Genomic DNA, 13,946 nt, shown 5'->3' on the forward strand with positions numbered 1-13,946 from the left:
GGGGGGGGGAGTGAGTAGAATCCTGGCTGAGTCATTTCGGAAGAGTCTTTGAACCTCAGTTTCCCCATTGGTAAGTGAAAGAACACCCAAGGGAGGGTCTCTAGAGCTCTCCCAGTTAGGTCGTCTTCTCTTCTATTCCCACTCTCCGCCCGCCCGCACCCTACTTCTCCGCCTTACTACTAAAGAGTGGGCTCCTTACCCACAGAGGCGGCTCGGGTCTCCACGCAGAACCACAGAGCGACAGCTAGCAGCGCCTTGCTCTCCATCCTGCACCTCGCGCTGGGCACAGAGCCCAGTTCTCAGGCACAGACTCCTTCTCCGTCCCTGGCCCTCAAAGAAGTAAGTCACAGAGGCGGTATGCGCCCCCGCAGCGCAAGACCGGGGAGAGCGCGGAGCACCGGCGCCCTGGCTCCAGCCGCGGCTGCAGCGGTGTCCGCGGAATCGGGTCAGCCAGGTTATCCCGGCTGCGGGACACAGTCTGGGCTTTCAGTCCTGCCGGGTAGCGGTCCGCGCGATCTAAGGAAACACAGCTTACTCTCTTGGGGTCCTGAGGACTCAGTGCAGAAAGAGAGCGCCGGCTAAACACTAGCGAATGGAGGCGGGGTCATTACCGGGAGGGGTGGGGACTCACTGCGTCCGGCCACGCCCCCCACTGGATACCAGGTTTGGGTTTCCCGGTTTCCCACGCCCACTCCCCCACTACCCCGGAACTGTGCCGGGCGGCAAGTCGCATCCGAGAGCAAATCTGGACGCAGCTCGGTTTCTGGTGGAAGTAAAATGTAGCCAGTAATGGGCTCTGAGACACTTGCTTCCCCCAGCAACCCGGAAAGCATCACCAGAAACACGAGGCCCACTGCGCCCTCATTAGGAGCCTGCAAGTGCAGAACTCTCTTCACCGCTGCAGCTGAGAGTCTCAAGGGACCAAAAATCCGCCCGCAGGTGGGAGCATAAAGACACGAACCCCTGAACCTAGATGTACTCGTGGCACCAACTTGCAGTGAGTTGGTCAGTACTTGGAAGTTTTGTTTTATGGTGCTTTGGCCACCGCATCCCCCGCCCCGTCTGAATGTTTTAATTAGAAGATAGGCGCTTATCCAGGTTGCCAACGCCTCTACTGTTTTCTTGTCCATCTGGCAACTTTAAATCGTCCGAAGTTACCTGATTAGCCCTAGAAGACATTTCGGTTGTGAACTCCTGCCTGGCTCGGTCCAGAAAACCCATAGCAAGGAGATGCAGGGAGCTGGCAGTGGTCAGGGCTCCAGGGCAGATGCACAGAGAAGAGCTCCCGGTCCTTCTCCAGTGGCTGCTAGAGTGCTTTTGTCCACCCAGTTCTATGACCACCACGGTCCCCTACAGTAACTTTGGCCAGGCCCCTTTACAGAGCTCACCTTTCAGCCAAGATATGCTTGGGGGAAGAGAAGGGAGAGTTTCTTGCCAGAGGCGCCAGTGTAGGAGCAAAGAGGAAACCCGTCCGGTGTGAACAGTCCCAACCCCCCCCGCCCCCCCCCCAGCTATGCAGACTTCAGGTAGCGACTAGAGAGGAACGGCAACCTTCACCCCTCTCGTTTTCTTTCCATTCCTTTCCTTCCACGCCTGCGAAATGAAAACAAATATCTTGTGACATGTTTTACTCCTGGCAAAAACCAAAAGCATTTAGAATGATAGTTTAAAGGACAGCCTTTCAGCCAGACAGAGATAAGATTATTGTCTCTACATCGGATCTAAACTACACTGATGTGCACAATTAATGATGTAACGTGATGCTTTTCTTTAAAAAAAAATAAGGGGGAGGGGGGGACAGGGATGCTCCTTTATCACGTGCCTAAGCCTGAAGTATGGTGCCAGAAGCAGGTGGCAAACCCAGGAGGGTTTTTAAAAATCCAGGTTCACTATAAAAAACATTTCAACACATAGTGAATCTATATAATAAAATTATACTTGAAGATCATGGGAATGTTTGGTGTGGGCATCCTCATTTAGCAGAGGCATTGCCTGGTCTGCTCACATTTAGCTTTGTGTATACTCAGCTCCTCACGAATGAAAACTCCGTATGAAGGCTGTTTGGTGTACCTATGGACAACATTCTGAAAGGTTCTGCCCTGTTCTTTTTATCGGTGTTCCACTGGGTGTGTGTCCTCTTATCTAAGAGGTATTTACTTGTGAACAGGGTAGAATGTTTAAGGAAACTTCTCTTGCAGAGAGTAAAACAAACTCAAACAAACCTCAGCAAAAGAGCCAGGGAGGGCTGTCAGATTTGGGTAGAGGGAGAGACGATGGATCCTGGATAGGAGAAGGTAGGTCTTCTCCATCCCGGTGGCCAGACAATGCTTCTCTCGAAGCCTTATTTACAATTCTGGACACTTCCCCTTGTATGTTTTACTTAAGAAGACAGTGTCTCCTCTAATACAAACCAGAACCTGCAGGCCCATGGTAATCGCCCCATTTAGAATTCTTAGAGGAAGCGATGCATCTTTGATTGGCTATGGCACCCAACTTTAACAGGGTCTCAGTGAAATCAGCCTCCTATACTCCCTCCACACACATAGGGAAATACTTTACACTTGTTTTGGGCCTTTTTTTTTTTTTTTAAAGACAAGATTTGTTTTAAAAAGGAAGAAGAAAAGAAAAGGCAAAAAGAGAAGGAAGGAGAGGGATATGGTTCAGTTTGTGAAGTTTCAGTGCAAGCATGAAAACCTGCGTTTGAACTTCCAAACTCACATTTAAAAAGCCAGATGTGGTGCCAAAGCTGTTATTCCAGCGCTGGGGAAGGAGAGATCCGAGGATCCCCAAGGCCCGCCAGCCCAAACTGAGATGAATCAGCTAGTGACCCTCAGGCCAGTGAGAGGCAGTGTCTCCCAGCTGAAGCTCTTGAGAAATGATACTCAAATATACCTCTGGCAGGACCATCAAAACTGGACCTTCACAGAGCATGAGTGGGTGTGCGTGCGCGTGCACACACACACACACACACACACACACACACACGCACACACACTTGTTCAATAGCATTCTCTATTTGACACAGACATAGATGAGCAGTAGGAAATGTTATGAGAAGTCCCCAGAAAGATCCCACTTTATAAATTCCAGGAAGTGCTCGCCCACCGCAAAGGTAGGTGGGAAAGAAGACATCTTTGCTTCTTACATGTTTTTCAAAATAAATAAATAAGTTCACTTTCACAACTACAGTGTGGCACACTACCCTTCCTTTTCTAGTGGCTGCTGTGGTTTCGGTCATTGCCACCAGTCAGTCACATGCTTGCATGGCACTTCCCCATGTTTGCTTCGTGTGTTTTTCTTAAGTTTCTGTTTAGCAGAGCACGTGACTACGTCGATGGCAAGGTGGGCTCAGTTTATAATCTGAGCGCACTCACGACTCTCAGACTTGGCTAGCCCTCGTGCATTGTTCCCTTCTCATCATCGGACTTCTTTCCATTCCCAAGTTTATTTTACTCTGTGTATGGCTTGTGTCTTTAGGAGGAAAAAAAGGCTCAGTTACCTGGAAGTCAGACTCACTTCGCGTGTTCTGTCAGAGTTCAACTCTACTTGACAGTGTGATGAGTGTTTTAATGACTTTCCATTCTTTATGTGAAGCAGACCAAGTTGGTCTCGTCCCTTGCTACCTGCAAAGGAAGAACCTTGGTACTAGGGATCTATGTACCCATGTACTTTCCTATAGTTACTTGGAACTTTTCAAAAAAAAAAAAAAAAGATAAATTGAAATTTTAAAGTAGAGTCTGAGAGATACCTCTGCATTATGGGTGCTCGCTGTCTTTCCACAGGACTCGAGTTTGGTTCCGAGCACCCACAGTGGGCGTCTCACGGCCCATTCCTACAGCTCTGGAGAATCTGTTGCCTTGGTTTCCATGAAAACACACACACACACAATTACACATACACACATATGCTTACCGACATACATATACACACAATTGCTTAAAATAAAATCTTTTTTAAATCAAATAGGTAAAAGATACAGGGAAATTAATTGAAAGTCCACATTGCACCAGAGAAGGGGGCCAGAAAACAGGAGTAGCCAACATTTGAGCAGACACAGTCTGAAAGCTGAACTCCATCTTTGCCTCATCCTTAAGACAGCCATGAAGGTAGCAAGCCCTATCAGCAGACTTGGGGGCAATGAAAACAATTATTCTTGATGGTAAGAGAATGTTCTCCCTCCCTACTTAGATCTGTGCAAAAGGAAAAAGACAGTTACATCGATTTTCTAAGATCCTTTTTTCCCCTCCCCCCCCGAATCATTTTTTAAGATTTATTTATGTAAGTGTGTATTTTGCTTTTATGTTTGTATGTAGACCGCACGTGTGCCTGGTGTTTTCAGACAGAAGAGGGGGTCAGATCTCCTAGAACTGGAGTTACAGATGGTTGTGAGCCACCATGTGGGTGCTGGGAACTGGCTCCAGGGCCTGTGTAGGGATAAGTATTCTTAACAGCTGAGCCATCTCTCCAGCTCCATCTGGCAGATTTTGTTTTCTGCTAGGAGTGCCAATGAAAGTCAAGGGGCCACATTGTAAATGAATAACAAGCAAGTCCATTTAGGAGCACTCTTGATGTGATGGGCATATTCCTTGGTTCATCTATTTACTGCTCAAAATAACTGAATAGAAAATGTAACATTCTCATAGTGTGGGGGAGGGAGTTTAGATGGTTTAAGTAGCTTCCCAATATTTCACAGTTCTAAGTTGCTAAATAAGATTTGTAAAAATAGATGTTAAGCACCCAAGACCTTCAAGCTCACAGTTTTTGACTGGTGACCAATCTCATCCGAGGATAAGGCCAGGTGCATTGAATCAATGCCTGAGGCTGCCTCCTACCTCCCTGCAAGCTTTTCCGTTTCAGTGATAAAACACCACGAACAAAGAAACCTATAGAAGAGAGTTCCTTGAGGTTACCTTTCCAGAGGGCTAGGAGTCTATCATGGCGGGCAGGCATGGCATCGGGAGCAGGAATCTCACAGTGTCAGATACAGCACAATGCAGAGAGAGAACAAGGTAGTAGATGAGGGTTTATAGTCTCAAAGCTTCTATCATGCTTCCTCCTGCCAGGCTGTGCCTCCCAACCTCCCTACAAAAGCTCTCCCAACTGGGAACTAAGTATTCAAATATCTGAGCCCACAGGGGAAATTCTTGTACAAATCACTACATTCCCATAAATGATCTATTTTTCTAGAAAAATGGTGTGCCAAAAGGATGTTAAGGGAGGGGGGACTCTGAGATGCTAACTAAGAAAGAAAGACAAGTTATCAGACTCCTTCCATCCAGGGAAACACGCTCATGTTAGATGTACCTCTTCTATGTAATCTTTAAACCACCAGTCTTCCTCACAAATAGAGGTTTGATCTCTAGAAAACGTGCATGTCTTTTAAAAAACATGCCCTTAGTCATCGTGGACATCTTTCATTATGGAGATAAAGCATGAGACCCAAGTAATGAGCTTGTCCTTCCTTCCTTCCTTCCTTCCTTCCTTCCTTCCTTCCTTCCTTCCTTCCTTCCTTTCTTCCTTCCTTCCTCCCTCCCTCTCTCCCTCCCTCCCTCCCTTCCTTCCTTTCTCTCTTTCTTTCTCTCTTTTCTTTCTTCCTTCCTTTTTTCTACCTTTCTTCCTTCCCTCATCCTTCCTTTTCTTTTCCGTTTATTATTTTATTTCATATGTATGGATCAATCATTTGCTTGCATGTATGTCTATGAACCAAGTGTGTAGTTGATGCCCATGGAGGCCAGAAGAGTTCATCAGATCCCCTGGAACTGAAGTCACGGATGATTGTGAGCCACCTCTGAGTGCCAGGACTTGAACCTAGGTCCTCTGCAAGAACAGCCGTTGCTCTAAACTGTTGAGCCATCTCTCCATCTAGCTTCCTGGAACTCTCCAGTAAAACCCAGCCAAGGAATTAATTAAATTTAAAGGGGTGGCAATTAATACATAGTAAAAATGGTAAAGGGGATAATGATGAATGTTAATAAAATCCATTATGAATGTCTTAATTAAACAGATATTATAAAGATAGTATGGGGTGGGGCTAGCAAGATGGCTCAACAAATAGAAGCTCTTGCTATGAAGCCCGACAACTGAGTTTGAGGCCAGGAACTCACACGGTAGAAGGAGAGAACTGACTCCTACAGGTTGTCCCTGACTTCCACCTGTGGACTGGGCCATGAATGTCTGCACACAGAAAAAAATCAGTAAATGGGAGAAGAGGCAAGTGAGATGACTCAAGGAGAACCTGATGCTCTTGAGATGACCCAGACTCAGTTCTCTGCACCCACAAGATGGTTCATGCCTCCAGTCCTAGGGGACCCAATGCTCCCTTCTGATCTCTATGGGCAGCAGAAATGTCTGCGATGCACTATGACTGTGTAGGCAAAACACTCGTACACATAAAATTTTAAAAAAATTAAAAATGCTTCCTGAAAAATGAATAAGTAAGTGTATAAAAGAAAAACTCAGGATATTAAAATTATATGTATTAGGTAATCCTCTCCCACTGAAGCCAGATAAGACAGGGGGTACCTCCTGCTTCTCAGAGGTGAAGGAGAGATGGGGAGGGGTAAGAGGCAGTGGAGAGAGTTAATCGGAGGAGGGGGGTGTCTGCGATCAGGATATAAAGTAAATAAATGGAAAAATAAAATTATGTCCAACTTTTAAAAAGTTATATGTACTAGCCATGTAAAATGGACTTCATATGCTCACTTGTAAATTCACATTTAAATAATGGTCATATATAATAGGTATAACCAGTCATGTACTAAATGTATACATTATCTTAGGCAATTTGATATAGACTATTTGGTTAGTCACAGAACCAGAGAATTACTCTCCTTTTTCTGTTTGCTCAGCACTTGTGCGACAGGCTTAGGCAAAATTTTCAACAGCAGAGAATAGGTCAGATTCGGCCCTTATTGCTAGTGTGCAGATCCTCTGCGATGTGTTAGTAACGTTGAGAGTGTTTTTCCTCGCTTCTGCTTCTGGTGTGCCTCGTTTCTCCTGCATCTCCTCCCATTCTGAATCACATGTCTCTGGTGCCCACCCACCACAACTTTAATGATACCAGCCTGTTGAAGTATGTAAAACTATCCAATGTCAACAAAGATACAGAGTGACTGTCATTGGTAATAAGGGGAAGACTGGCAGGTCTTATTTTAAATGAGAAAGAAAAACAGTCTTGTAAGATTTGTATGGAGTATGTAAGAAATGTGATTTGCATCTCTTGCCTCTGCCATGTGCAGATTGCAACCATTTTCCAATGTGTTACCCATCTTCCTTCTTAAAGCTTATCAGGTCTTCAAAGGACTGAATTGTACACAAACTTATCTTCTATATTCTAGAGCGGAAACCCGTTATTAACCTCTGCCCAGTATGTCTGCAGCATCTGTCTCAGCATCTGGCTGCTTTTGGAGTCACACCTTGGTTGAGATCTTATCCAACTAGTACCCTTCACTGTCTTGGCTCTTTAGCTCTACCATAAAGACAGGATTTGCCAGATACATCTTGCTTACCCCACACCACCCCTTATAAGAAGAGTGTACGTGCCTGTAGGTTACCCATATGCTGTGATTTGGATGTGAAATGTCCCCTGTTAGGCTCATGTGTTTGAACCCTTGGTCCTCAGCTGATGGCACTATTTGGGAACACTGTGGAGACTGTAGGAAGTGAAGCATCACTGAAGAGAGTGGATCACTAGATTGGAGCTACTCCATAGCCTCCTCCTTCCCATTCACTTCCTGATGCAAGGAGTGCAGCCAGGCGTCCCGAGGTCTTCCTTGCCATGAAACTATATCTCCTTGGAGCTGTAGGCCAGAACAAACCTGTTCTCTCACAAGTTCACGCACAGATGTATAAAGCAATACCGTGTGAAGGCCATGCAGGGATGTGCACGGTGACTAAGCCAGTCTAGTAGTTTGCAATAGTGTTGATGCTTTTTCAGAATAAAGGCAATGCTTTTCAGTAACGTTGCTTGCCCAGCACTGAGAGCTCTTCAATGGCATCACAAAGTTTTGTGTCTCTTGCATATAAATTTAGGCTCCAGATTTCCCAAAATGTTGGCTCACAGTCCCTTGAGACACAAATAAAAAATTCTCCGTGAGCATTGTTTCGGAACGTTCATTTCTAACGTATCACTGCCTCCATGCACGTGATAAGCCAAACCACTCATCGAGGGATGCCTCACAGAGAGAAATGCTCAAATAAAGGGGAAAATACGACTTTGGTTGTATTTGATAATCAGCCAAAAGTAGGTCAGGCTGGGCCTAGGCAGATGAAAGGCTCCAGGGAGTCATTTCATGCATCTGACTGCACAACACAAATAGAAGCTCCAGATGCAGAATGCACAGACCTTGTAGGAAGATGCTGCATGAAAAGCGCTGGGCAGGAAAAATGGTCTTTGGCATGGACTCTACCTTCACCACCACATTTCCACATCCTAAGAACCTTGACCTTGCTACTCCTCAAAGCTTCCTCAGTGCCTTAGGAAAGTCCTCAAAGGAGAAGGTATCTTTCTTCATCCTCTCTCCTCAAATACAGCCACTTCTCCATCTTCATGCCACCCTGCCTATCCTCAGCATGGATCTCATTGTCCATCTGCTTCTGGAGTTACCTCTTATGTGCTGCCTATCCAGCCAGCACTCCTCCTCGCTGGCTTTGGCTCTTTAACTCAACCGTGAGGACAGGATTCACCAGATACATCTTGTTCATCACCTTAGTTAGGCTCAGACAAGACTTTCCCAGGGAACACATTCGCCTGTGTCTTTATCCTCAGGATGTGGATAACCGGCAAGCGAGGCTGGCCAACTCTGAGTCCTCTCATAACTCATGTTTTAGTCTCTGATCCTTGCTAGACATCCTCATGGCTGTATTTCTCCAGATTCGGGCTTTTGCTTTCTCCTTCAGCCTTCCCAAGCTCCGCATCCCTCTATATAGCCTCCAGGGATGGAACTCAGATCTTCAGGCTGGCAGAGCAAGTGGCTTTACCTACAGACCCATCCCACCAACCCCTAAGTTACTTTTGTTGTGTTTTGAGACAGGGTCTCAGTATGTATTCCTGGCTGTCCTGGAACACACTCTGTAAACCAGGCTGGCTTTGAACTCACAGAGATCCCCCTGCTTCTGCCTCTGGAGTGCTGACATTAAAGGCATATTCCACCATGTCCAGCTTACTTTTAAACAGAAAGATCACAGTGATTTATCAACACCAGAAATTTACACTTAAAAAAGTTCTACTCAGACACTAGACACACTGTTACTGGTGTTATATTAATTTGTTAGATATTTATTGTTTTGTTTCATTTTTAAATGTATTCAATTATTTATGATTTATTAGATGATCTATTTACTAACATTAATCCAAGGCTTCCCTATCCTGGCTAGGGATTTCCTAGGCTGAAGAGCTTTGTAAAATACCAGTTCCGGATACCTTTAAATTAAAATCTCCAGGGGAAAAAAAAAAAAAGCTTGGTGAGGAGGTTTTGCTTGGTTGCTTTCTAATGTGATTCTATGACATCATACAAAAGTCTTGTTCCAAAGGGGGAGGGGAAGAATGATCCTTCCAGAACTTGGGTGTGAGTACATAATCCTTACAGACTTATTTATTGGTTCTAGAAGCGCAGAGAATTTTCTAGTAAGTGCCAAAAACACACGAGAAGTTTTTAAAACCTAACTCTGAAGAACAAAATCATTTATTCTTTGAGAAAGTTAAAGCTACTGTTTCTTTTAAATAGATTTTGAAAAATCTATTTAATGGGAGTTCTGAGTGAATTTGAATGTGTCTGCTATGATTCATGGTAACATCTTCAAAGAAAACCGCTTGGGTCTGAAAGCATCTTCAAATACTTCACATTCCTACTCAGTATTTACTGCACAGAATGTTCCCAGTTACAACTGGAAAAAAAATGTCAAGGAAGTACAAAATCAACAGCCTGGAAACACCAATACATTCATGATAGAAAATTACAGCTTCCGTGTCTTCCTTCAAACAGAGGATGCGACTTCAGTGGTTAGGGCAGTAACTCGCCACATTCCTCTCTGCTGTATTTCTTATTAAATTCTGTTATGACAGAAAGAACTGCTTGAAAGTCGGCGTAGGAGGAAGACACTAAAACTGAATCTCAAGTAAGAAACATCATGTCAATTGGTTGCTCTGATCCACGGATGGTGCCGAGCACAGTATAATGGGTGTGTTTGCCCTCTCTAGCCCTTAACCCCACGAGTCAAATGCCGATAAAGAGGGGACTGCATGTCGATGTCTATCACATGTAGTTAAGACCCTTTGGGATCTAGAATAAGGGCTCTAAACGATAACCATCCATAACATTCTTTGTGAGCTTGCATTTGAAAAGATGAAAAGTGTATATGTATGTTTGCATATAGAATACACACTCAATATTTACCCATCTGCATCTTAGAGTGTTCATTCTTCAGAGAGAAAAATAAGATGACTCAAATCTTCTTCAAGCATCACTTCAGATGTTTGATACACATAAGACTAGAAAGAAAATGTTAACAATCAAACATGAAGTTGTAATTACTCCTAAAAACTAGAGTAGGAAATGAGAAAGAAGGGAGGGTTTTGTTTAATCGTCTATACTATTTTATATTTTTAAGTATTCTCATTGATACTCTAAAACATAATGTACTAAATTTGTGTTGATAAATTTTAAATTTTCAAAAAGGCAGGAGAGGCCAGGGGGTCCCCTCTGTAGGTGCTTTTCTGAACTTCTCATTTGCACGGGGGGGGGGGGGTTGAGGGAATCTGAAGTGATAAATTTGCCAGCCCTCTGCAGGTGTGTTTGACTAACCTGCCACTCACAGATCACATGTGGCCACATGTCACCAATAAAATAAATAAATAAACTTACAACATTATGAGGAATTTTTCTGCTTGCAATTTTCACTATAATTAGATTACATTGTTCCCAAACAACAACAACAACACATTATAGATGACCAGTGAATGTCACATTGCAGTGTTAAAAGGCTTGACACAATGTCACAGGACCTAGAAGTGGTGCTACTGTATGGTCTTGGCTTTATCCTAGATTTAACAGTGGTGGAAAAGCAAAATTATGAAAAAATAATCTGAAATTGTCAAAACCAGTCCCCATCCCTTAAAAAAGAAAAGAAAAAAAAAAAGAAAAAGAAGGAAGGAAAAAGAGAAAGAGAGAAAGAGAAAAAAAGAGACGTCTTCCGCTGTTACCTTGACCGGCCTCGAATGCTCTATAAAGAACAGACTGGTCTGAACTGGCCAACATCAACTGCTTCCCAAGTGCCGCAATTAAAGCCATGTGTCAGCATACCTGACCCAAATAAATGCACTTCTAACACTAGACTGGGAAGCTCCTGCTTTCCAAAATCATTTCTCATCTAGTCCTCACTTTCCCCTCACAAGAGTGCTCTGAGGCTCAGAGACCTCAAGCATCTTGGACAGGAAGCTGTGTCCATAGAGGAGGAGCCCGGCGTTCCAGGCCATGCTTTCTTGCCTTCCCAAGCCTGAGCCTTACGTGGACATAAAATGCATGGAACGACTGGGGAATCCAGACACCCACTAGGACTCAGTCAGAGTTGGTGATATTCCCACCGCCATAATTCTTTGTAAAACTCTCTTTCTACAATGTCCCTTGAGATTTCACCCCGTGTGCCAAAACCCATGTCTGCCAAGCTCCTTGTGATAAATACTTCTCCATGTTGGGCTTCTTCTGAAACTGATGCTGTCCAATGGCCTCGAGTTTCTCAGGAGTTCTGCCTCTAAGGAAATCTCAGATGTTTCTGCTACACCCTCTGCCTCCATTTTCCAATATTTCCCAAAATTTATCCTTAACCCCTCACTGCAAGCCTGTCCAACGATGAAATTCTTTTGCTAACAGTTTCTTCAATATTAATTATGATTTCTTTAACTCACTTCTCAAAGTCTTAGCCTCTTCTGAATACCCCATTAGAATTGGGGTATTCTGAATACACCAACAAACAAAAATACTTGCTATGAGAATATCTCACTTGTAGGTTCCAAAGCCCATGGTAGCTTCCTATTACTGCATAACAAATTACTCCCAAACCCAGTGGCTTGGACAACAGGAATGTATTCTCTTAGCACTTCTTTGGAACCATAGTATAAGAGCAGTTTCCTTGGGTGGCTCGGGTTGGGGGTCATGAGTTAGAGTGTTGTCAGCACAGAATGCAATCATGTGACAGCATGACCGAGACTGAAGCCATTTCTACTGTGACTCACTCACGTGGCTACCAGCAGGACTCCCCTCCTCACTGAAGGCTGGGAGTGTCTATTGAGTTACTCATGACCTCATGACATGAGAGTTGCCCGTCCCAGAGCGAGTGACCCAACATACCAAGACGGAAGCTACAGTGTGACTCGTGGCCTAGAATCTCAAGGCATACTATGTCTGCATACATTAAAAAAAAAAAAAACATGAACACTTAAACATTTTCTTTTCACTCTGTCATATCATGTTACATTTGTTAATATTTTAACGTGGTACTAACCTTGCATTCTTGCTCTAAGTCACACATGAGTGTGATGTGCTCTTTTTGTTCTACATAGGGATGTATTTGATTTGTTAATTGTTGACAAAATATTTTTAAAATCTGTGTTCTTGTGTTTGCAGTGAGGGCTGGTTAAGGATTATTTCGCTCACAGGTCATAGCGCATCATCAGGGGAAGACATAGCAGGAACTCTGGGTGGGAAACTACAGGCAGGAGCTGAAGCAGAGACCATGGAGGAATGCCTCTTTCTGGCTCTCTCTCTCCATGACTTATTCAGCCTGCTTTTCCTCTACCATCCAGGACCACCTGCCCAGGGGTAACACTGTACCCAAAGGGGTGGACACTCCCAGATCAATCATTAACCAAAAAAACACCCTGCAGGCCATCAAATGGAGGAATTTTATCAATTGAGGTTTCTATTTCCAGATAACCTCAGCTGTGTCGAGTTGACAAAAACTAGCCAGGACAAATGGCACAGGTGTCTAGATATTTGCATCTATGCGTGAAAGTACTTCTGTGTCACAAGAAGCTACAGAAAAACTTCCTCAGTCATCGGTCCTCATCTTTTGCTTCATTTAAGACAGGGTGGCTCACCATTGTGAATGCCTGTGTGGCCCATAGTCCTCTGAGGTTTGCTTGTCCCAATCTCCACACCACTGTAGGAGCTCAGGATGACAGATGCACACTGCAACACTCTGCTTTGCCTGGGTTCTGAGTATCTGAGCTCAGCTCTTCCTGTTGTCTCAGGAAGTGCATTACCCACTGAGGGCCTCCTAGCACTTATTAAAAGTTTAAAATCCATTTTCACGAGAAATGTGTATCTTTCGATAGTTTTCTTTCTCTGTTTCGGTTATCATGGCAATGGTAGCCTCATACAATCAGTTGGAGAGTACCCCACTTCTCTCTTTTCTGACTCACATATCTTTACAGTGAAATTGTACTATCATCTTACACTTGCTTCAAAATAATTGGGTAGCAACTCACTGAAAGCATGCTTGCCTAGGACGAAAGACTATATGGAAATGTATGTGACATAAGATAGGCATACATTGATAATTACCCGGAATAATAGGTATGCAAGGATTCTCATTGTTTTCTCTGTTCTTAATATTTGAAATTTTCCATTTTAAAATACTTATTTACAAACAAGCCAGTGTCCTTTCCATAGCTTCCCTGCTTCTCTTGTGCTTTCTACTCAGTATGCTAGAAGAGGAAAAAGATCCCAAATTTTTATCAAGGAAAAAAGACAAAAGTTTAGACATTCGAATTCATGTCTGCTTATGATTGTGAGTCTAGTTTTTAAAGGAAAAAAATCATAAATTAGTACAAGAAATGGCCATAAGGTGATTTTCTAAAACTTGAGTTGGAAATGTCGGCCATGGTGGTCAGTCAGTCTGTAAATAACTCTGTAAAATCTCTGACTGTGAGGTCTTCCATAAATGGAATT

The 13,946-nt window shown here is 43.8% G+C and overlaps 1 protein-coding gene across 1 annotated transcript in view; it reads right to left on the reverse strand.

Moving 5' to 3' along the window:
* Positions 1–567, reverse strand: part of Kdr (kinase insert domain receptor) — a 45,246-nt gene extending 44,679 nt beyond the window's left edge. Inside the window, exon 1 of the mRNA XM_021162949.2 lies at positions 200–567. Coding sequence (XP_021018608.1) covers positions 200–266 — 67 coding nt within the window. The 5' untranslated portion in view covers positions 267–567. The remainder of the gene's footprint in view (positions 1–199) is intronic.
* Positions 568–13,946: the final 13,379 nt, after the last annotated feature.

Source organism: Mus caroli, chromosome 5 (genome assembly GCF_900094665.2).
Source record: "Mus caroli chromosome 5, CAROLI_EIJ_v1.1, whole genome shotgun sequence".
NCBI lineage: Eukaryota > Metazoa > Chordata > Mammalia > Rodentia > Muridae > Mus > Mus caroli.